General features: G+C 40.0%; 2 protein-coding genes across 2 annotated transcripts; one reads left to right on the top strand and one right to left on the bottom strand.

The window, feature by feature from the left end:
• The first annotated feature begins 12,571 nt into the window (after positions 1–12,571).
• On the top strand, positions 12,572–14,165 carry LOC306912988 (cystatin-B-like). The gene is made up of 3 exons (XM_079489476.1): positions 12,572–12,783; positions 12,903–13,004; positions 13,800–14,165. Exons 1-3 carry the CDS (start codon positions 12,574–12,576, stop codon positions 13,926–13,928), a joined length of 441 nt encoding a protein of 146 aa, XP_079345602.1. The 5' UTR covers positions 12,572–12,573; the 3' UTR covers positions 13,929–14,165.
• A 2,863-nt stretch (positions 14,166–17,028) lies between these two features.
• On the bottom strand, positions 17,029–23,834 carry mix23 (mitochondrial matrix import factor 23). Its single transcript, XM_079489377.1, has 5 exons — positions 23,724–23,834; positions 21,894–22,019; positions 20,299–20,445; positions 19,834–19,893; positions 17,029–17,647 (listed from the first exon to the last, which is right to left on the bottom strand). The coding sequence occupies exons 1-5, from the start codon at positions 23,817–23,819 to the stop codon at positions 17,597–17,599; spliced, it is 480 nt and encodes a 159-aa protein (XP_079345503.1). The 5' UTR covers positions 23,820–23,834; the 3' UTR covers positions 17,029–17,596.
• Positions 23,835–24,059: the final 225 nt, after the last annotated feature.

Below are 24,059 nucleotides of genomic sequence, written 5' to 3' on the forward strand. Positions count from 1 at the left end.
AACGCCACACCCTTAGTTGTGTTGTAAGTTGTAACAGTGCTTTACGCTTATCTATGCCTTGAGTTGAGGGTTGTTGTTAGCTATTGAATATAACCCTGTTCACAGGTTTAAAAGTATGTTGCTGATTAGATGATAAGAACCCTCACGTGATTGGAAGTGTCAAAGAAATTCCTTAGTGTAATCAACAAAACAGTTTCAAACAATTGCATAAGAATAAGATATATATATATATCATTTTTTTTCATGATATATTAGGCTAAATAAACATGAGGTAGGCTATTTGTATTGCTATCATGTCTATTAAAAATAGACATATTTAGCGAAATATCTTTTTCTGCTTCTCGGCTATCTCCATCGGTGACATGGATTCGGGGCTGACGTCCTCGTACAGTGGCTGTTTGATGTGCCTCCAAATGACCAATACAATCCTTATGGCAAACAGGAGGCAGACCACAGCCAACAACACAACTATAGGAGAGAGAAAAATACACCAACCAATACTTTTACACATAGGTCTACTAAAGATTGTCACTGAAATTACAGTAGTTTGGTGGTCCTAGAGCAGGGGTGCCCGCACTTTTTTGACTTGAGAGCTACTTTAAAAATGACCAGCAAAACAAGATCTACCCACCAAAAAATTATCCCATTGCTGAAAATAGTTTAAAAATGTACCTGAAGGGGCTTTTGAATAGCAGTGCTGGCGTTACATATACAGTAAGACAAACACACTCGGAATGAGATATAGAGGGGGGAAATTGTAATTGGTACTGTTTTGTTTTGTATAACTTATGTAATGTTTGTGCGCAACACTCTTGAAAACAAAGTATTTCATTGTGGGTTTGAGCCGACAGGACTTATTTGATGTCTGTCAATCAATGACGTCACCATAATTCAAGTGGCAGATGCCTTTAGTTTTTTCCTTTTTTAATATTTTTTTAGGGCCATGTCATGTGATCTACCTGCACAGCCTTTGTGATCTACTGGTAGATCACAATCTACCTTTTGGGCACCCCTGTCCTAGAGTATGCCTATAGCTACATCAGTGGCTCTCAAAGTGGTGTCTGGGACCCCCAGGGGTCCAGTGCAGGGGTACCACGGAGTCCCCACCAAAATTAGCTAATATAGCATCAAAATCTGTTTTAACCACTTTAACCCTACTTTATACTTTGGCTATTCAAATAGCTGGTATACAAGCTCCCAACGTGTCACAATGTGAGCTTGTAGATCTGCTATTTTTGGAAAATTCAGAAGTATCAGAAATATTCTCTTATGGGTATCCCTGGCATACAATCTTTTCAGATGGGGATCCGCAGCCAAATACGTTTGGTGGTCCATGATATGAAATTATATGATATGGAAATGTTTAAGAATCACTGATCTAGGAAGATACATCAGAGGTGTAAAATGCTCACAATTTTGTTTATCAAATAAAACAAACCAATGTTTTTCAGTGTCTTACCAATGAAAATGGCTGAGCGACTGGGTGATGTAGCATCATAGTTTTTGACCACGTTCCCAGTCAGTGCCCAGATCACCACAGGGTAGATTGTGAGAATGTACCGTGTATGTTTTTCAAAAACAAAGTTCTCCAGGATAAACCTGCGAGACATTAAACACATCCCCATCACATTGAAGTTGAACACATAAAAGAAAGAGACAGAGTGTTCTGCTAGACTTTGCAAACATTCGTACCGAGCTGGATATCGAACCCCATTTTCCCAGCATGCAACCTGACACACAACCCACTGTAGCAAATGAGGTGTTAAGCCCAAACCACACCAAAGGTTCGGGTTGGGACAAAACGGTTTTAAGGTAAACCACACCAATGCAACTCATTGAGTTGCAATAAGTTGCATTGGTGTGGTCCACCTTAAAAACCGTTTTGACTCCCAACCCATGTGTGGTTTGGGCTTTAGATGTGGTGTAGTCGCTCTACTGGCTTGGTGGGTTGTGTGTCGTTTTGCCTAGTCGGAGATTGGGGTTCGATTGCCACTTGGTGCGAATCACTACACATTACTTACCACACAAGCAACACTACAGACAAAACAGAGAGTGTGACGGTGGCAGCATCCGTCGGAGGCATTTTGACCTCATAGATCAGTACAATGGCAACGTTAATATGGGTTGCAATTGTTGTCCATGTTGTGTACAAAGCCACACCATTCTGAACCTTCAGATATAAGAATATGAAAATGAAATACACTCATATGAACATAATACTGTAGATAAGGGTTAGGTTGTTTACCTTGAAATCGTCTTAACCAAGTCAAGTGGATGTTTCATTGATCACACACTAACCATGACAAATCAACTAAAATTAACTTGGACAGTACTACCTACAGTTTTACTGTCAGTAAATATCAATATAAGTGTCATACTAACCAACACACGTATGAGCCAGAGTTCAGCTTTGTGGTATTTGTTGAGCCATGCTCCATACACATGCAGCCCATGGCATGAGAAGCCTATCACAGCATAGTTTGAGCAAATGACCAGGAAAAGAAAAACCATTGCGGCAATCTGCACCCTTTAGATGTGACAAAAGAAAAGGACATTTCATTATTTTTGTTGAAAAGATTTTCAATTATATTGGCTGTCACAAATGATGCAATTGTTGACAATACATTTCTAGAAACACAGAGAGCCCCATGTATGTCAGAAATGGGATTGAATTAAATTAATATTACATGTAATAAAAGTGACCCAAGTAAGTCCCTTACCCTCTGTCCCAAACAAACAGCCAGCCACAGTTAAAACACATATTTATCATCCAGCTCACAAATAATCCGTAAGGCAACACCGCAGGACTGCAGTAAACATAACCATTGCCATTCCTAAAGAAGAAAGGAAAAACGATTCATAACATTTAGTGACAGGTGTCCTTTGCTATGCCACATTAATAACAATTTGAGCCTGGAAGTTTAGACAACCATGGGAAAATAAAAATATTTTTCCAATTTCTGCAATAATTGACACTTTCTGAATTTACCTGATAGACTAACCTTAAGTAGTATTACCCCAAGGAAGTTAGAACAAACACAACAATTTTGTATAGCATTCTTTTAGTGACCCTTGCAAACATTTACGTTTTTTGACCATAAAATGATAGTTTTAGTATATTATAGCCTATATCAAACGGGAAAACACAGGTTTGATTGATTGATTGAAATATGTATTAACAGTTTGCAGAATTACAGTACATTTCAAGCACAAACTCAATACAAAGACTGTTAACTGTGAGTGAACGACCCAATTAAGCATTACACTTGTTTACAAGAGGGTCCACCTTGTTCAATTCATCAAAACATTTAGAGACGTACAAATAGACACATTTATATACCGGTAGTCAAAGAACAGAACAGGAATTCATCATAAAGGAGGTAAAAAGGGAAAAGAAACATATACAGTGAAGGGAAAAAAAGGTGGGCGGTGGGGGGGGATTCAGATTTTACGGGGGCCAGTTTCGAATTGCAGCCGTCCGTAGGTGCTCCTTGAGAGCGGTTTTGAAGGAGTCAAGGGATTTGCATGTCTTAATGACTGTTGGTAGGGCGTTCCACATTTTGGTGGCATAGGAGCGAATACTTACTTTCTGCAAATGGTAGAGAGGATGTAGCCGTGCATCACAATAAGCCAGGTGTAAATGAGAGCCCAGATCTGAAAGGTCCATCCTATAGGAGTGATTGGGGTGTCAAACACAGCTGACACGTTGGCTGTGTCGGTCGTAAACAATGGAGCTATAGGGGAGAAAACAAAGTATATGCTCAAGTATTCAAGTACAAAATATGAAGTACATTTTCAAAAACGTACTGAAACTTGACTGAAATTGTCTGAAATGTGGAAAAATTCAGATCTACAAGCTCACATCGTGACCGTTGTGAGCTTGTAGATAAGCTATGTTCATTATACTATTCCTATATTGCACTGATCAGAGCATGGTCACCAAGTTATGGCCATTTGAAACGTTGGACACTGCTGTAATACTGCTGTAGTGCCACATATAGGATTTGAAATAGGGCTCAAGTGGTTTGGTCATTAGGCTATATATTTGTGTATATTTGTATGTGCATTTTGTATATATGGTGTATTTACAATAATCAATCAAAATACCCAGAAACAAAATAATCCAACTTTTTCAATGTTTAGTATTCAAGGCTAAATTTGAGCTTATACAGTAGGTATAGACACTGTGTGACACAGTGTAGACACAGTGTAGACACTTCAAATAAAGACATAAACTTACCAATTCCAGGTACAGCTAGCGCGTTGATTCCTATGCTGAGGAGGAAGACAAAAACTGCACCTAGTATAACAGCCAGACGTCCACCGTCATGTTTCCCTTCCATTCTGGTGAACTATTAAAAAAAAGGATATAGGACAATTGTATGAATTACTTCTGGATCTATTACACATGCTTTTGTATTATCTCCCAAACATAACATTTGAGTAATGTTGTCTTGGAAGTGTGAAGGTGTTTTTATTTGTGAATTTGAACACTAGCTCTGCAGACTGCAGCATGACAATGAATAAGGTAAGACCATTCCATTCATCCCGAAGCAGAAGTTACAACATAATTATGTCTTCAGATTTTAGAGTATAGAGTAGACCTTTAATGAATTTCTAGGCTGAAAGAAACTGACAAAGTCAAACAATAACTGTTCCACATCCATACATTAACTCACGCACATGTCAGAGTATGCTTGTTGTCAGAGTATGCTTTCTAGTAATTAGCCCATTCTGGACGGGAACCCCTTTTGGTGTTTTAACTAAGCATTATGTTATACTTTAGCTATTGAAAAATAGCAGATCTACAAGCTCATAGAGTGGCGCGCTACGAGCTTGTAGGTCTGCTATTTTAGAAAAATCGTGCAAATGCGGCACAAATCTTTGAATATATATTCTTTCAGAGCGAACGTTTTGTGTTGCAAGAAAATATCGGACATACCTTTTTTTGACACTTCCTTGGTGTGTATAGTGGACAGCAGAGTGAGACCGAATGTATGGGGGGGAGTTACCTATTTTATAGATTATAGTTATAGAATAAGTTGTGTAAGAGGAAGGTTTATGGCCAGTCAACATATCACATGGACCTCTTATCTGTCATGTGTTTCTGTAGAGGCATATGTAACTATGGTATAAACGTTTCTCTTGTCAACAGGTTATGAAATATATGTTTTATTAGACTATGATAATAATAATAATAATAATATTGCAAAACACAGCCAACTATCGGTGTTTTCAAACCATCATATTGTAACCTTCACAATGTAAACACACAGACAATAAAACTCTGTTGAGACCGAGCTCCCTCAGTCAATATGAGCAGAGTATAGCCTCCGCTTTCCAGGGAAAAACAGGACTGTCAAGTCTTTCTTGAACTATGAATATGCTCCCATATGTCTTACTCTCTCTTCTTATTTAATCTTAATGATATAATACGGTATAACCTAGGAACATAATAAATAGACCATACGCCTTTAAAAAATACTGTGAGTCTTAGCCCAAATCAGTATAAGCTAGCCGCTACTGCATAGGCATTATTGTAGCCCATTTTAATACACTGTGTGAGAATGGTAATTAGATCCATTTCTGTTCCTGGCACTGTGTTGCAGTGTTGGGCAGTAAAAAGTTACTTTTAATTACTTTTTAATAATACTGTAATATTATAATTCTACCGAGTAACGGGTAGTGTAAAGGCTCATTCATAGTCTGTATTTTCGGTGGTGAGGTGACCACCGAACTACAACATGACGTCACGAGCCGCAGTGAAGAGCAAACCACCACCACCGCAAATAACGTTGAGCGGTGGTGAGTAAAAACAGAGAGAGGGGCTGGGGCGGTGGTTTGCTCTTCACCGCGGCTCGTGACGTCATGTTGTAGTTCGGTAGTCACCTCACCACCGAAAATCCAGACTATGTATGAGCCTTATGAATGAGCCTTAACTGAAAGGTATCACTCTGCCAAAAACAGTAATATCTGTCTCTCTGTCTGTTTGTATACAGCATGACCTGCAACTGACCTGCAGCCCAATTGGGGTCACATGAGCGGTCAAGTGCTTACAACAACTGCTTGACTCCAAAGCAGCCCACACACACACACACACACACACACACACACACACACACACACGCATGCACGCAACGTAACAATGTAAACAAAGCAAGCAGTGGAGAAACCAACAATATTTATTTTCTTATCAGTACACAATACACATTCATATTCAGTATACAACATTACACATAATATACATTATGAGTACACAGACATTGTCCCGGATGCAGTGAGTTGCATTTTAAACTGGCTCCTCATTGCCTAGTAACAAACATACACTCAAAAGGCTTTTGACTGTAAATGTACAAGTTAATGTTGTTGGCGTATGGGTTACTAAAAAGTTAAAACACAAGAAGGGAGTTCACTTCACAACTCACTTTAAAGTTGCTGCAACTTTATTCACAGCAGCAACAGAATGATGTTTCGACCTTATTTGCAGTACTTTTCAAGTTGGTCGAAATTCATGATTCTGGTGTTTGGCTCAGCCAGAGGATTATTAGTAGATGTATTATTAGTGTTATTTTTGGGCTGAGTGTATTACACTCGTATACATGTATAGCCTACAGTTGCAGCGACCGCTGAAAGTAAAATAACATCTGAATTTTGGCACATTATCCTTTTTGCTATACTTGAGGATTCATCATTCATCAAGATTCATACATTTATGTGGGTTATGTCTGTGTCCACTGCCATCCAAGTAGATTCCTCAAATAGATCAGATGCCATACATTAATTTAGAAATATATAATTAATTAGCATGTTAGATCAATGTGGAGAATTTAATGAAGCTGGAACGTCTGTTCAAGGGGAAAGGGATCGGCAACGCCTTGTAACAATGAAGCATCTCCTCCCCTGCAAATATGAATATGATCACTAAACTCATAACCCATACATCACCTAGTCTTATCTGATAACAACTCCTCCCCCTGCTCAACTGTCACCAGTCCATCTTCCATCATATAATACAGGGGTGGGCAACTGGCGGCCCGGGGGCCACATGCGGCCCCATCAGCAGATGTGCTCCCCCCCCCCCCTATCCAAGCCCTGTACGATGAACGCTGTGTCAGCAAAGCTCGAGGAATAATGAAGGACCCAAGTCATCCCAACCGCAGTCTGTTTGAGATGCTACCACATGGGAAGCGGTTTCGCAGTCTCAAAGCCACTGGAAATAGACTTCAAAAAAGCTTCTTTCCCCGAACAATCAGATACATGAACGAACTGATAAGAACCAAAGCGTATCAGGGAAAAGGAAAACGCTAGCACCCCCCCGCACCTTTGCCCCGCACCTTTTGCCCTTTGCCCTCGCCCCCCACTATTAAGCTCGAATTGCACCTCTCTAAAACTATTTTGTTGTATATTTATATTGAACATAGTCTACTGTGAAGTTAAAAAAAATAATAATAATAAAAGAATACTATAATAATAATAATTGTCCTACAAGGAAAACATGCACATGTACATGATACTCTTTTTCTACTCTTGTTTGCTCTTTTCTGCACTCTATATTCTATTTTGTTTGCTGTGTTTTGATGTCATATTATATCTTTGCTGCTGCATTGTCTGAAGGAAGCCAAACAAAAATAAGTTTTACTCTTATGTACCTGTACACAAGATGTAACAATAAAGCACAACCTTGAACCTTGAACCTTGAACCTTGAACCTTGAACCTTGAACTTAATGTGGCCCTCAGGTTAATGTCAGAATACTGATATAGTATTGGTTTCAGCTGTTTACAATTCATGCAAAACATGACCCGCTTTAATTACTTCAGTCTAAATTAGTAGCTCATTGCTTCAATACAAGTATAATTAAAGGCATTTGAAATTAGATAAAAATGTTTTTTCAGGATTCCAATTCAAAAATAGCAAAAATTCAAGATTTCAACTCGAATATAGCAAAAATAGCCGATCTGCGACGCGTTTTGAGCTTGTAGATCGGCTATTTTTGCTACGACAGTAATATAATTATGGCCCTAGGGAGTGAGTGTGGAAATATAGTGGCCCTCTCCATCGTCAAAGTTGCCCACCCCTGATATAATAACTCCAACCTCACTCACCTAGTTACCTAATCACCTTGATAACTATAGCCACCCAATTTCTCCTGCCCCCCCCCCCCCCCCCCCCCCCCCTCTTGATGAAATGAAATGAAATGAAATGAAATGAAATGAAATGAAATCTATATTTACCCAGGGTATCTGGGCTAAGCTCAAGAACTTGTTTCCAGCCAGGCCCTGCTCATAGAACACATTTCATCGTAGTGGTTGATGCCTTGTTCAAGGGCATTTCAGCGGTGGTAATTTTAACGTGTCGGACGGCTGGTTCGAACTGGGAACCTTCCGGTATCTAGACCGCGCCGCTATCCGTTCGGCCACCGCTGCCACAATTTTATGCTTTTCCATGTCTACCTGTCAAATGTGTATCCTGCTACACCTCTAGTAAAATATATGTTTCTGTTTCTTAGCGATGTCCATCGGTAACATGGCCTCAGGACAGGCATCTTTGTACAGTGGTTGCTTGATGTGCTTAGAAATAGATAAGATAATCTTTCCGACAAACAGGATACAAACTGAAGCCAACAGCGCCACTAAGAGAGAGAAAAAAAGTAAATAAAGTATTACAGTATGTATATCAGTAGACATCCTAATATTCTGTATGTATATGTCATTTGATGTCCAAAGGTAGAATGTAGAATATATTTCATGATCTTCATCACAATGAATTACTGGTGAGGGTCAAGTCTGTAATACATCTGTATTTGTTTTCACTTCCTCACCTGTGAAGATCTTATTGCGGTCGAGATCCGCAACATCATTGTTCGCGCTCATTATCCCACCGAGTGCCCAGATCGCCACAGGGTAAATGGTGAAGATGTACCGCACATGTTTATCCAGGACACCGTTATCCAGCACAAACCTGTAAGAAATCAAACCTTGATTGATCGAACAATTATCGATTTTGCAAAAAGCCATTTTTCTGCTGTTGCACTGCTGTATATTGTTATAGTATTGTTTCTATACTGCTCCCTCTACCTCATTGGTTACATGTTGTTATGTGTGTATATGTTGGTGAATGTACAGTATAGATAAAGGGGGGTAGAGTACAGCTTCAGAAGTGGCATTCTATTCTTTACCATACTCACCACAGAAACAATATTCCGGCCAAAATAGAGAATGAGATGGTGGCAGCATCCGCCGGATGCATTTTTGCATCATAGGTCAGTACAAGGGTTAGGTTAAGCAAAGTTGCAATTGTCGTCCATGTTGCGTACATAGCCAAGCCATTTTGAACCTGTCATTAATTAAGAAGAATGTGCTCAGGTACAGTCTGGTACACAACCACACATCAAAGTACATTTACTACGATTATGAAGGAAGACATTCTGAGAGGCGAGTTGAACTCAATATTAAGTATAGACTACCCAAAATGTACTCACAAACACGCGAATGAGCCATAGGTCGACTTTGTGGTATTTGTTAAGCCACGCTCCATAAGTATGGAGCCCATGACAGGAGAATGCTATCATGATGCAGTTTGTGCAGGCGATCATCAGAAGGAAACACACAGCAGGGATCATGAACCTTTGATTAAAAATAATAATAGGAAAGTTTTAAAATATATATATATTTACTAGTTGTGACCAATACAAATTGGTCCACAACGTTTGGGAAACAGTGCAGTACAAAGAACAGTGGAAAAGCACCCTCTGTCGAACAGAAACAGCCATCCTACATTGAAGCCCATGTTCAACCACCAGGTAATAAAGAATCCATGTGACAGAACTGGAGGACTGCAGTAAACATAACCATATGCATTCCTGGAGAAAAATAAATAGAGAATATCAGTATATAATATTGCCTCACACCATATAAGACAAAAAAATATATATACAAAAATATATAAAATATATATAAATATACACACACACACACACACACACACACACACACACACACACACACACACACACACACACACACACACACACACACACAGTTTTACAACACAATGGGTTAATCATAATCGAAGCAAAAGTTAGAAATAATCGTGATATTGATTTGAAGTCATATTGCCCAGCCCTAGGCATGAATACGCTGTGAGTGTTTAAATAGCCTATATGCATGCAGGTTCTTACCTTCTGCAGAGGCCAGAGAGAAAGTAAAGTAACATTAAAGTGAGCCAGATGTAGATGATAGACCAGATGGAGAAGGTCCAGCCTGCAGGAGTGAACTCTGTGCCAAATGCATCTGATATGTTCCCCGTGGTTTCCAAAAAGGGATCTAAGAAACAAATGATACAAATTGCAATTGTATAATAACACAATTTACCTTAATAACTTCAGGCATTTAGCAGACTAGACCAGACCAGAGCCTATAGAGACTATAGACCAGAGCGACTTACAGACTTTACAGTTATGTAGACAGCACTATAATTGCATTGTATGTAGTCATAGCCCGTCATAGTACATATGTATAGCTTAGTATAGCATATATGTATAGTTTCATTATATAGATATTCCACTGTTACGTTCTTAGCTTACGCATGTTTCATGATAAATGCTTTTTATATATGTGATGTATTCCCATGCTTTTTGTTCTTGCTTAATGTAAATCGCTCTGGATTAAGAGCGTCTGCTAAATGCCTAAATTGTAAATTGTACAGTAAGCAAGCACATTACATGGTAATACCTCAAATACATCAACATAGTCATAAAAAAAGAATAAGTAAGCTAAGAACCTAACATCTGTCTAACATTAGAATATCTGTACAATGAAACTACGAGTATACACGATAGAGTGCTATGTCTAACATCCAGACGTTGGGATAGTTAATGTATAACCAAGAAAAGCATTTTCAACAGTAACAAAACTAGTACTTACATATTCCAACTCCTGCCAGTGCGTTGAACGCCACAGTGTTGATAAAGACTAGAACTGACACAACTATGACTGCCAGACGGCTAATATTGTGTTCTCCCATTGTGGTCAACTACAACAAAATGCATGAAATTAATACATTATGTGAGTTTACGTATACTTATAATCTGTATAATTTGAGAAATCGTTTGTGCTGCGTTGTAGACATGACCTTTTTATGGACATGAGGTTGTTAAGTCTCAACAAAATAACATGATGAAAATCAACAGACTTACCTTTTAACAGTGCAAGGACAAGAGCAAAAATGGTGTGTAGACGATGACCTTTTTATCAAATGCATACAGTTAGTTGTGCAAGAGCAAGACTTTATAGGCTTTCAGCACGTCACACCTGTCATATAATCATATAGCTGGTCATATTAGCCTGTTCAAGAGATACAGCACACAGCAGGAGCATAATGCTGTGCCACCCAAGCTTGTCATCATCATAGTGTGTGTATTACTGTACATCAATCCATCCATTTGGTAAAAAAGGCTTTCACATCATACAATTGGTTGCTCTCAAAGCGCACCTACGGACGGCTGCAATTCGAAACTGGCCTCCGTAAAATCTGAATCCCCCCCCACCGCCCACCCCTTTTCCCCCTATATGTTTATTTTCCCTTTTTACCTCCCTTATGATGAATTCCTGTTCTCTCTAAATGTTTTGATGAATTGAACAAGGTGGACCCTCTTGTAAACAAGTGTAATGCTTAATTGGGTTGTCCACTCACAGTTAACAGTCTTTGTATTGAGTTTGTGCTTGAAATGTACTGTAATTCTGCAAACTGTTAAATATAAATATTTCAATCAATCAATCAATGGATAGTTTGCCATAGTTACCCAGTAAATAGTTGTGAGTCCTAGTCATTAAGGTTACCACTGTGAGTGAGACCATATCATTAATAATATCTGGTAGACTACTAGACTCCAAACTCTATCTATCTATCTATCTATCTATCTATCTATCTATCCATCTATCACAGACAGACTTGGAAAATGAAATAATTGTGATAATTGTCATGTCCATTAGGGGGCACTAACATGTAGGTAGAGAGAACTGGGGAACGGTGGGGAAGCACGTGAAACCATAGATATATATAAACACTAGATGGCTCAAGGCGGAGTTTCTGACGTCGTTCACCCGGCAGCCATCTTACTTCGGGGCTACAGTACAGTATGTTCAATGGCAGCTCAAACAGAAACAGTCATAACTCGCTCAAATCTTGACGGATTTACAAACGGGTTGGTTTATTACAAACGTTGTCAACGTGGCTATGATTCAGGACGCTTATCTGCTTAATTTATGTTTTTTATATGAACGTCGTATAAAAGCATATAAGTATGCGGACGTCTCTGACGTTTATAACAAACCAAACCGTTTGAAAATCGGTTGAAAATTGAGCAAGTTATGGTCATTTAAGAGTACATGCCCCATAGACACAATGTTATGTGTCCCGAGGTAAGATGGCCGCCACGTAACGACGTCGCTCTCCATTGGCCAACAGCGCGGGTGAGCTATCTAGTGTATATCTATGCGTGAAACAGTGAAGCAATTTTGGCACAGCTTATTAGAACAAACCCACTTCCTTGTCCCCCTCGTCCTCGGGCTGGATGGTATGGTCCAAAACAGGGTCACATGATCCACGCTCGCCACTGACTGAAGTGAAAACTGAAAATCAGCTGAGAGTTCACTGTCAAACTCATTTTACATTCCGTAGTTGTTGTTGTCCGCTGTTTGCATACATTATCACAATGCCTATGTGTGGAGGAATCGGGGATGTGAAGAATGCAGATGAAGATGTTCAAAAGATTTGTGACGATGTGAGTAGATGTAATAAATAATTAATAACAGAATATTTCCATTCGAATGACATGGCCAAATGAGGCTAGGCTACAGAACAGGTTTTGTTTTGACCCTGTGTATTGTTTGAATCGTACAGATGAAGTCTCACGTACAGGGGAAAACGGGGAAGACCTACGACGTTTTCCAAGCCAAGACCTACAAGACCCAGCTTGTAGCTGGGACGAACTACTTCATCAAGGTAATGATCAGAATCAGAATCAGTCAGATATTGTGGTTCGTGTAATTCCAATGATGGAAAAAGTACTTTTTCTCACCCTTTTAAAAAAAAAAACTAAAAGTATCGATACTGCAATGTAGAAATACTGTCAAAAGTAATCAAATACACATTTACTTGAGTAAAAGTACCAAAAGTACAATCTTTTGAAAATAGCATATTAAAAAAAATCAAAAGAAATCAAATCTAGTAACTAGTAATGAGTTTTCAAATAATTGTAGTGGAGTAAAAGTAATTTGCCTACTACTTTCCACCACTGTAATTTTTTAGTTGAGAATTGTATTGATGTTCCCATAGGACACACCACAAGTGTAATGCTTAATTGGGTCGTCCACTCACAGTTAAGTCTTTGTATTGAGTTTGTGCTTGAAATGTACTGTAATTCTGCAAACTGTTAATACATATTTCAATCAAACACAGACATGGGTAAGATTAGCCATTAAATTGCCTTAAAATGATGGAGAAAGACCTGGAGCCCAACCACATGGGATCTTTGTTCTATAGGGACACATTGTTGACACATTTTGGGCGGGAACCCCTTTTGGTGTTTTAAACATGTTATAATTTAGCTATTGAAAAATAGCAGATCTACAAGCTCATAGCGCGCCACCGAGTGGCGCGCTACGAGCTTGTAGGTCTGCTATTTTTGAAAAACCGTGAAAATATTTATTTCAGAAAACTGGAGGATTTAGAAGATGTTTTTTAGATTTCGAGGTCAGGCCTAAATATACTTGTATTGTCCTCTTATCTCTCCTGTAGGTTCATGTTGGTGGAGAAGATCACGTTCACATCCGAGTGTACAAAATGCTCCCGCATGCAGGAGAGAAGCTGAGTTTACACAGTGTCCAGGAGTCCAAGGCCCACCAGGACGACATTGAATATTTTTAAACTCCACGGTGCCTATAAGTCACTTCTCAATTCTCATAATCCTCTATATCTGGATTGTTGTACTGTAACTACACTTATTCAGCCATGTTGACTTTGAATCTCATTCCATACAAGGTTTTACTGTCACTGATAAATGTCATCAATGTAGTTTGGGAATGAGATTAGTGGGATAAACTGTTTTGTTACTGATTTAATAAAAAAATTAAAAAAGCATCCTATGAAAGAAAAATGTGTCCTATGTTTCAGAACAAAATGTTTGTTGTTTTTACAGTTGCCTGGGATACAAAATATGAGTGTGGGCATACTGCATCCAGTGTGTGGGTGGGTGTGTCAACCATTCAAGTGAAAGATGAAGTGTCAGCTAAATCTAAAAGTCTCAGTCATTCATCATTGTGTAATCATGTGACCTGCAGTGAATTACTCACTACCACGCCCGTTTGGTGCCTTTAGGTTGGCCCTATTGCAACTTCATATAACAGGTAAATTGTGATTATCAGCAGACAATTTAACCATATTAATCCCTCCAACATACATATACCGTTGATGGGTGAACATGTTTATGTGACCTGTTTACATGACTCTTTAGCATGGCTACTCAAATCAAAGGCAGCTGACAGATGAGTCATCAGGCCAGACATGATGACTCATGCCCCTTTTCTTGTTTAGCGGAAGCTCAAAATCTGGAAATGACGCTGTGGTATTCTCACTAAATCACCTGACTGAAACAAACAGAAATGTAACTTGTTATTGGAGATTTATTTTATCCACTCACCGGCTTTGGCACATCTCAGCAACTTGATCCGAAATGTCCACTGACTGTAAGCCACATGTATACAAACTAGTGACAGATTAAAGGAAACCCAACAGTTTTAGTAAAGTGTTAGGATGCATGAGCTGCCTGAGAGAGTTCTTGTTTGGAGTAGTCTGCAAGATTTTAAGCCAATTCTTTTTTTTTTTGTGGCTTTCGCCTTTATTTTATATATTTTATGGAGGGACAGACAGTAGGCTGACAGGAAATGGGGGAGAGAGATGGGGGGGAAGACATGCAGTAAAGGCCGTCGGGATCGGGAGTCGAACCCGCGGCACACTGCCAGACTGGACTACCAGCCAAGGTGCCTGGACCACTGAGCCATGGCCCAGGCCACCAATTGTTCTTTTACCTAAAACAAAAAGTTTAGGCAAATAGCTTTTTTGAAGGCATAAAAAACTATGCTAATGAAATGACAGCCACACTGGACCACCTCACTGTAGGCATTATTAACACATTTATAACCAGAACAGTGTCTCTAGATTTTGCACCACTGAGTGAACTCTCAAATGTTTGTAATGGGGAGTTTATAATATACACTGCAAGTCTATTGTTGAGTCGTTGACGGACTGTTGTTGCTGACAATGCCATTTACATTAGTCACTTGAGGAAGAGTTACTCTTCTGTCTTTCCTACCGCACCCAATGCTCGAGCATCAGTCATCAAAAGTGCACTTTTGGGGTTGATAGAAAATGCAGATTTAGTTTTAATCTGCAACATTAGTCAGTTGAGAACTCTTTGTGGCTGAATCTCTCGGCAATAATGAACCAGGGCTGCAACTATCGATTACTTTCTTGGCGATTATTCTATCGACGAATTGACGTGCAAAAAGGCGAATAGATTAAAAAAAGAAAGAATATACTAAATAGATTAGTATGATTTACCACTTAAACACAATTTTATACAATGCTGCACACAAATAGCCAATCCAGTTATTGTCTCCACCAGGCCGAAGGCATGGGGAGAGAGTATGTTTTGCACACCGTCCGTGTGTGTGTCCGTCCGTCTGTTACTAGGCACCGTTAACCCGGTCGATGCCAGATTTTGCACACACTCCCTGGATGCCAATGATGAACCTCTGCCCCAAGTTTTCCAGAACGGTCTGTTATAGCGCCACCAGGAGGCCGACTTTTGAAAAACACATTTTTTGCTATTACTCCTGATCCAGATTGTAAAAATCCCATAAATCGTTACACACCATCTCTATAGTCATGTGTTCAAGACAGATCTGTCCAATATTTCATATTCCATCCTCATTGGCTAACATTGGCTTTCAAAGTTTGCAGGATTGGCCCGTTTTGAACAAAAAGCCTCAAATCATGAACGCAGCGTGCAATTTACTTCTTTACATCTTTCACACACACTTTCCTACTAGGCTGAGGAATATATCCCAGCCTTTTCACATTGGCCTGTTATAGCGCCACCAACAGGTGGATCTTTGCAAAACACATTTTTGTAACAAAATGCCTCAACTCATGAACGCAGTGTGCAATTTACGTGACATCTTTCACAGACTTTCCTACTAGGCTGAGGAATATATCCCACCCTTTTCACATTGGCACAGGTCTCCACCAGGGCAGGTCCGGTCAGGTTGTGGCCTCCTCGTGGCGCTGTAATAGGTAACTGGTAATTGGCCTGTTATAACGCCACCAACAGGTGGATTTTTGTAACACGCATTTTTGTAACAAAATGCCTCAAATCATCCAATTGCCATCCAAGGCATAAGAAAAAAATGGCACCCTTTTCACATTGGCCTATTATAGCGCCACCAGGAGGCCACAACCTGACCTGCCCTGGTGGAGACCTGTGCCCCGACAGGCACTTTTTATCTAGTTTTAGCTGCAGTGCACACTAAAGCCTGTGTAGTTGGGAGATTTTGTTATCCTTACCTTAACTCTTAACCCATTTAGACCCGACATAAAAAAAAAAAAAAAAAGTTCGCTCTGAAAGATTTGTGCCGCATTTTCACGATTTTTCAAAAATAGCAGAACTACAAGCTCGTAGCACCTATGAGCTTGTAGATCTGCTATTTTTCAATAGCTAAAGTGTAACATAATGCTTGGTTAAAACACCAAAAGGGGTTCCCGTCCAGAATGGGTTTAACATCAGGTGATTATGACTCTCTTGGAAGACAAAATAAAGTAAGGTTTAGCATGCGTTTGGATAGTAATGGCAAAATTAAGGAACAACATATATAAAATGGCAAACAAAGTGCAAACTCGCCTCATACGAAACTAAAAGCAAGTGATGTGGATGAAACCCTACCATGCTTCTTGTATTTTCTGTTGGGAATATAATATGGATTTACTTTTAATCAGCTTAATGATACATTTTAAACCACAGACAAGAGCCACTGAAAAACACTTAATTATATTTTTCTTTTAAAAATGCAGTCTTTTTTTAATACAATTTCAGAAAGGAAACACAGAACAGCCTGTACACCAAGGCCCGCCCCCACTCGATCATGATTGGAGGAAGGCCCCTCTCATCCTGATTGGATGAAGGCTTTGCCATCCGCCACCAAAACTAGGGTTTTATTTTACCCTAGGGGCTCACTGGGGACAGGGAGGAACTCCTTATATGGTCAGCACAAGTCTATAGTAGGGAGGATTATCCAAAAAAATAAAATAAAAAATAAGTGATATTTGAATGAAGTGAAATCACTGAATATACCTTTAATGTGGTAACGCCACACACTGGTCACAATGGTTTGAGTGTGGGGAAAGGTTACAGTTGGCTGGCTGACATTAATGTCCTGGTGTCAGAGCAGGGAGGCAAGTCACAGTTTCATGATGATGTGTCATCATGATACGGCCTCCTGATGGAGCACTTCTTCTTATCAGCCACAACAGACAACAGTTCAATCCACCTTAGGAGGCGTGTAGTGGATACGGCACCTTTCACTGAACACCTGGATGAAAATAAATACAAATACAATCAATGTCTGATCACAAATCAATGTTACGCCAGGGCTCCACCGGACACGTTGAGTCTCCGTCGTGTGCGTCAAAAAACGAACCGGGGCAATTTTAATGCAGTCACGCAACGCAACGCGGGCAGTGGAGCCACCCTTCATTGATTAAAAAGGGAACATTCCCTGACGGAGACGCGACGCCGACGCGCCCGGTGGAGCCCCGGTGTTACCCAGCTAAAATAGCGGAGCTACAACCTCACAACGTGTCAAATTGCGATGTGCAGTGAGCTTGTAAGATCTGCCATTTTCACTATTTTTAAAAATGTTTAAGACTTTTGACTACCGTTATAATGACATGCCCAAAATGGGGACGAACAGGTGGAAATTAATTAGTTAGTATCACAATCACAATCCATCTCCTTGTGCACACTGCTACCCAAACGGTTGATTTTGCAACAATGGAAATCAGAATCTTCTGAGCAGCCTACTGATAATTCTCACCAACTTCCATGACAATCTGACCATTCGGTAGAGTTATTTTGATAAATGACAAATGGAATGGAGCTAAAACATAATCCCTGTCCAACACTATTGGTGGAGGCAACAAAATGCTAGTCTAAGTATAATGAAGGTATTACATTATTATTACAAGCTTGGTCAAAAGGTTGTCAGGAGGTGGATACTGTACGCTCCTCACGGCCTCAATTCGATGTCAAACCTTTCCTGCGTTAGTTCTCTTTGTTTTTAATTCCATTATATTTTTTTCCTGTATGTGTCTGCACTGGTTTCCATGTTGTGCCATTGATTGTCCTTCCATGCTGTGTCCTTTATATATATTTTACTGCAATTGCTGTAACTTATTATATATTTTCATTATTTTATGGTCGCTACATTCATTTGTTTGAAGTGTCTTTTTTTAAATTATTATTATTGGTTTGCAGTTAATTTACTTCTCTGCACCTAGTATTGACTATTGTACCAGCCCTCCCTCGACTTCCTTATTTGAATAATTGTGTCTGATCATAACTACTTAGGATAGGAAAGATACCGGCATTCGCTGTACACACGGAGACGTGAAAGTCGCGTCTCCAAACTTTCCCACTCTGGAAGGTAGTTTCAAAATTAGCCGTTAAAGTCCCCCAAAACGCTGTCTCCGTGTGACAAAAAGGGCAGATCGGCTAATTACTTGCCCCAGAAACACCGAAATCGTCCTCATCTGGATGGCCCCTTACTCTACTAAAATGACTTTCACACCACCCGATCTACAGGGCACGGCTGCATTGGATAATGTCAAGCCAAGGACTAGTAGAGTCTACTAGTCCTTGGCTTGACATTATCCAATGCAGCCGTGCCCTGTAGATCGGGTGGTGTGAAAGTCATTTTGTCCATGCATTGCAAAACAGTTGTTGTTCATTGTGACTCGCCCTATGCTGTTGCATGTTACAACGTGCCTAGTGCCTACTTTGTGTATGTTGGCTATACCTGATGAAGACTCACGCGGGTCAAAACGTTGTAGCTCTAAATAAAGTGCTTCTGGGAGCTACAGACCAGTGCGCGTCTGTGGGAACTGTTTGTGACAATTACAGGATTGTGCAGGTTTTCCCTCACTTTGATATTAGGTACTTTAAGCAACGACTGTTTTCAGGACGGCTCCGCTAGGCGGAAGTACGGGAGCTGTGACGCCATCGCCGTAGCTGTCAAAATCGTTAAGCAAACAGTGGTCGGCGACATTGGTTCCCATGGTGACACATCTATGCAACATGTGTCAGCTAACTTGCCGATATTGCTTAATTCTTACATGCGCTGGACATGATCAGCAGTGGAAAGAGGAAGGTGCTGGAGAAATCTGTGTTATTCTAAAACCGTTTTAATAAACATGGTTACTATGACATGGTATTAGTGTCATGCCAACACATTACACAGCATAAGAGAGGTGATGGAGCAATCGGTGTAAATGTATGACAGCTATGATTTCAATAAACATGGTTATGACATGGCGTTGTAGACACTACGTGTAAGTGTAGGTTTTGCCGTAGTAGAAAGGGCTGCGGCGGAGAGCAGGTTTATGTATCGAGCACTGATTCATTTCCGGTTCGCCGGAGCCGACTGCCGTAGCCGCCGTTGCTTAAAGTCGCTACTGAGTAACATGTACAGTATATCTTCAACAGATACTATGCTCTTACCTTCAGGCTCCTGTCATTGACAACTTCTTCAACATTCAGCTCCGACTGCATGAGTTTTAACTGGAGGAGCAGATGATATATCACAGAATTTGTTACTCTCACTAAAAGCAATATATATATAAAATACATTTTATTTTAGGCAAATGTTTTATTTCAGTTAAGTGTAAAGACATAGGAAACCAAGGAGAGACATGTGAGACAAGAGTGTATTCAAACCCACATCCTCACTGTGCACTAACTTGGCTGAGCCACCAGACAACCTTTATTTATTTTTTTTAATGAAAAATGCCAAAATCCCCCTCTGTTATGTGATGTGGAATTGGATTGCTTAAACATGCCATGTAGAGCAAGCAAAGGCTTGCGTGAAGTTGCCCCCAATCCATAGCTACCAATGAGCCCCAGAAAATTGTCCCTTTCTCTCTACTGTGGTGTTTGGTGCCCTCTAGTGTGAAGACGATGAATTACCTTGGTCTGCTCTTTCCTGAGTTGTTTGTTAAGCGCAAGATTTTCGTTGTCTTTTGCTCTTTCTTCACGCAGCTGCCCCACCACCTCTGATGTTTGGGCTATGCACGTCTTGATAGCTTTGTCTCTGCTCAGATGTGCCTCCATCATCTGCAAGGTACATGGAAAACAATCGTTATCCACTTGAGCGTCCTAGTTCCCTAGTATACTCTGGGGTGAACATTTGGCAAAATAAGCAGATCAACAAGCTTGTAATGACTGAGCTTGTAAAACGACTAAGATATTTAGTGTAGGGTGAATAGGGAGTATAGAGCGTTGCAGTCCCGCCCCCTACCAGGGCCCAGGAAATGATTCCCCGTTCATTTTTCTCATAGACTTTTCAAAAAGTATTTATTTAAAGACCTTTTAAGCGTTGTACAAAGCCAACTTGAGTTGTGACAAATCACAACAACAAACACATTTTTTTGGGCCGAACAAATAATTCGAAAGAAGAAAAAAGGCAGGTTAAAACTTTTTTTGTTGTTTTTCTTCTTTGTAATTATTTGTTCGGTCCAAAATATTGTGTTTGTTGTCACAACTCGAGTTGGCTTTGTCCGCGGCGTAACCGTCTTTAAATAAATACTTTTTTAAATGCATTTGGGAATTGGGAATCAATTTCCTGGGCCTGGCGTCGTCATGAAAGGGGGCGGGACTGCGACGTTCTACAGTATGTGAGTAACCGGAATGCCCCCAAAACATACTCGCCTCCAGCGGTTCTTGTATTCTTGTTTGTTTAACTGAGGTTAAGGTTAGGAATAAGGTTAGGTTTAGGCATAGTTTTACTGAGGTTACATTTAGGAATAAGGTTAGGTTTAGACATAGTTTTGCTGAGGTTACGTTTAGAAATAAGCTTAGGTTTAGACATAGTTTTGCTGAGGTTACGTTTAGAAATAAGCTTAGGTTAACTTTAGACATAGTTTTGCTGAGGTTACGTTTAGAAATAAGCTTAGGTTTACACATAGTTTTACTGAGGTTACGTTTAGAAATAAGCTTAGGTTTACACATTGTTTTGCTGAGGTTACGTTTAGTAATACCTGGTGGCGACCGCTCCGAGGTCGCCAGATTAGACCCGGGGCGAGCGTGTTTTGGGGGCGAGCATTCTTGAATTAGAGGAGCGGTTCCCAAACCCTTTTGGACATGCACCCCCTGTTACCTCCCGACCTAGCTGACACACCCCCCACATGGAAATATAAATTGCATAAGCTATATAGACACATATATTTCCTTTGTATCCACATATATGCACATATAATCCTGAATATGGCATAATATATGCAGCATAGGCTATATTCTGCATATACTTGCCATATATTGGCATGTTAATATATTTAAAATAAACCCATAGCACCACCATTAGCCTTTTCATGTTGCGCACCCCCTAGAAGGCACTCGTGCACCACAAGGGGTGCACGCACCACAGTTTGGGAACCAGAATCCCGGGATACTGTGGTCAACTCAGCATATTATGCTGGAAGGCAGCAGCAACAATATAAGAACTCAGACATAATATACAACATCTTAGAAGACAAATCAATCCTGATGACATAAATCATACATACCGATTCATAGAGTTGTTTACATGTCTGCACGGCATCCACTTTGCCCGAGAAGGAGACTGTGGGCACTGTGGTGTTGAGGGAATAGACAATGCGGTCATCTATGGTACGCATCACCTTCAGGACCTCCTTATGGAAGCATAGATGGACAGAATGACAATCAGCAATCAGCATACAAATTGAACCAGTTATGAAATCTACAAAAGGTAATCATTAATGACTGCCAACTGCCAAGACTCAAGTCAAACTAATCTTTCAACGAGTAAACTCAGGTTACAAGAAGCTTTCTTTCTTGTGTGAAAAATAAGATAAATGTCCCTCCATAACATGTACAGGTGTAGATTTAATTTTAACCCATTTAGGACTGATGCCGATTCTAAAAACACCTTCTAAACCCTGACCTAAGTTTTCTGAAAACCTTCAAATAATTATTCAAAAATGACAACAAAAAATACTGTACATAGCAACAAGTTCAACTACCCCAAAGGGGGTTCCCGTCCTAAAAGGTATACCGGTAGTTAGAAAATGGGGAGCCTGCCCTGTTCCTTTTTACAATTTTTTGATTGACAGTTTGCAGAATTACAGTACATTTCAAGCACAAACTCAATACTCGATCCACCTTGTTCAATTCATCAAAACATTTAGAGACGTACAAATAGACACTTCTATATAGTCAAAGAACAGAACAGGAATTCATCATAAAGGAGGTAAAAAGGGAAAAGAAACATATACAGTGAGGGGAAAAAGGGGTGGGCGGTGGGGGGGGATTCAGATTTTACGGGGGCCAGTTTCGAATTGCAGCCGTCAGTAGGTGCCCTTTGAGAGCGGTTTTGAAGGAGTCTAGGGATTTGCATGTCTTAATGACTGTTGGTAGGGCGTTCCACATTTTGGTGGCATAGGAGCAAAAATAATTTAGTCCCTTGTTTGTGCTGAATTAGCCCAAACATTTAGACTCTCGTAGAGGTTTTTTTCGATTCTGGGTTGCACATGGTTTGTTGCACTCCCTCTGGTGTTGTTGGTGTGGACTTCGTTGACATTAAGGAAGTATCTAGACAGGTACATGGGTATCTTGGCAGTGTAACTAATCTTGTGGACCAGACCCATTGCAAGATGCTGTACTCGTCAACCCTAAGCCATTCAAGCCTGTCAAAGTGGGCAGGGGTGAGGTGGGTTCGGGGGGTGAGGCCAAGTAGGAGCCTGACCAGTTTGTTTTGGGAAGTCTGGAGCCTAGTTTATAGGGCCTTAGGGGTGCTGTGGTACCAGGAGGTGCATGCATAGTCAAAGAAACCTTGTACGAGGGCTCCTGTTAAGGTCTTCAAGGTGTTTTTGTTGACCAGTGAGGAGATCCTGTAAAGGAATCTTGTTCTTTGGGGGACCTGAGCTAGTGCCAAACATTTATAGTGGAATAACACATTTTAAACATGATGCGTGAGAAACTGTTTTATGATACTGAGTTTAGTGAATTATGCAATACTTTTTGAAACAGCTGCCTACATCACGTGGCATATGGTGGTCGGTGGCCAATTTACCAAAAAAAATCTACTATGGTCTATTATTTAAAACGTTGCCATTATAGACCATAAAGGAAGGTTACAACCATTCCCTAGCAAAACATAAGACTGTCAGTATCAATCAACGGTTCCTTATGCAACTCCGTACATTGAACTCAATGGGTGTGAGACAGAAGGGGTCACTCATTCAGTTCATTGCCCCCAACAAGTCAAGAAAGGGTTACATTTCCAATACAATCCCGTCATGTTTCGAATCGGATGAGTGTCATCTCAATGAACATTCACACGGATGGAAACGCAAATGTACTGCGACGCAATTTACCTGAAACATTGAAAAGTCCTCACAGTTTAAAGTTCCACCGGGCGCCGCCATAGTGGACTGCGAGGTCCTCTCTCTGCTGCGCAAGTTGTTCGACATGATGCCTGAATTCAATATATGAAAATCGGAACATAATTCAAGTTAGGATGACGTATTTATATTTAAAACCCTAATGTAAACACATACATTAAATTATCTAATTAATTAATGAAAAAAAACAGAGCAATAATAGCAAAATAAATAAACAAATGAATGAATATGATAATATCATACAGTTTCCTATAATATGCAGCAAGCTAACAGTATGGGGGTTGATAGTTTAGGTAAAAATAGCAATGT

Source organism: Electrona antarctica (assembly GCF_951216825.1).
Source record: "Electrona antarctica genome assembly, chromosome: 20".
Taxonomy (NCBI): Eukaryota; Metazoa; Chordata; class Actinopteri; order Myctophiformes; family Myctophidae; genus Electrona; species Electrona antarctica.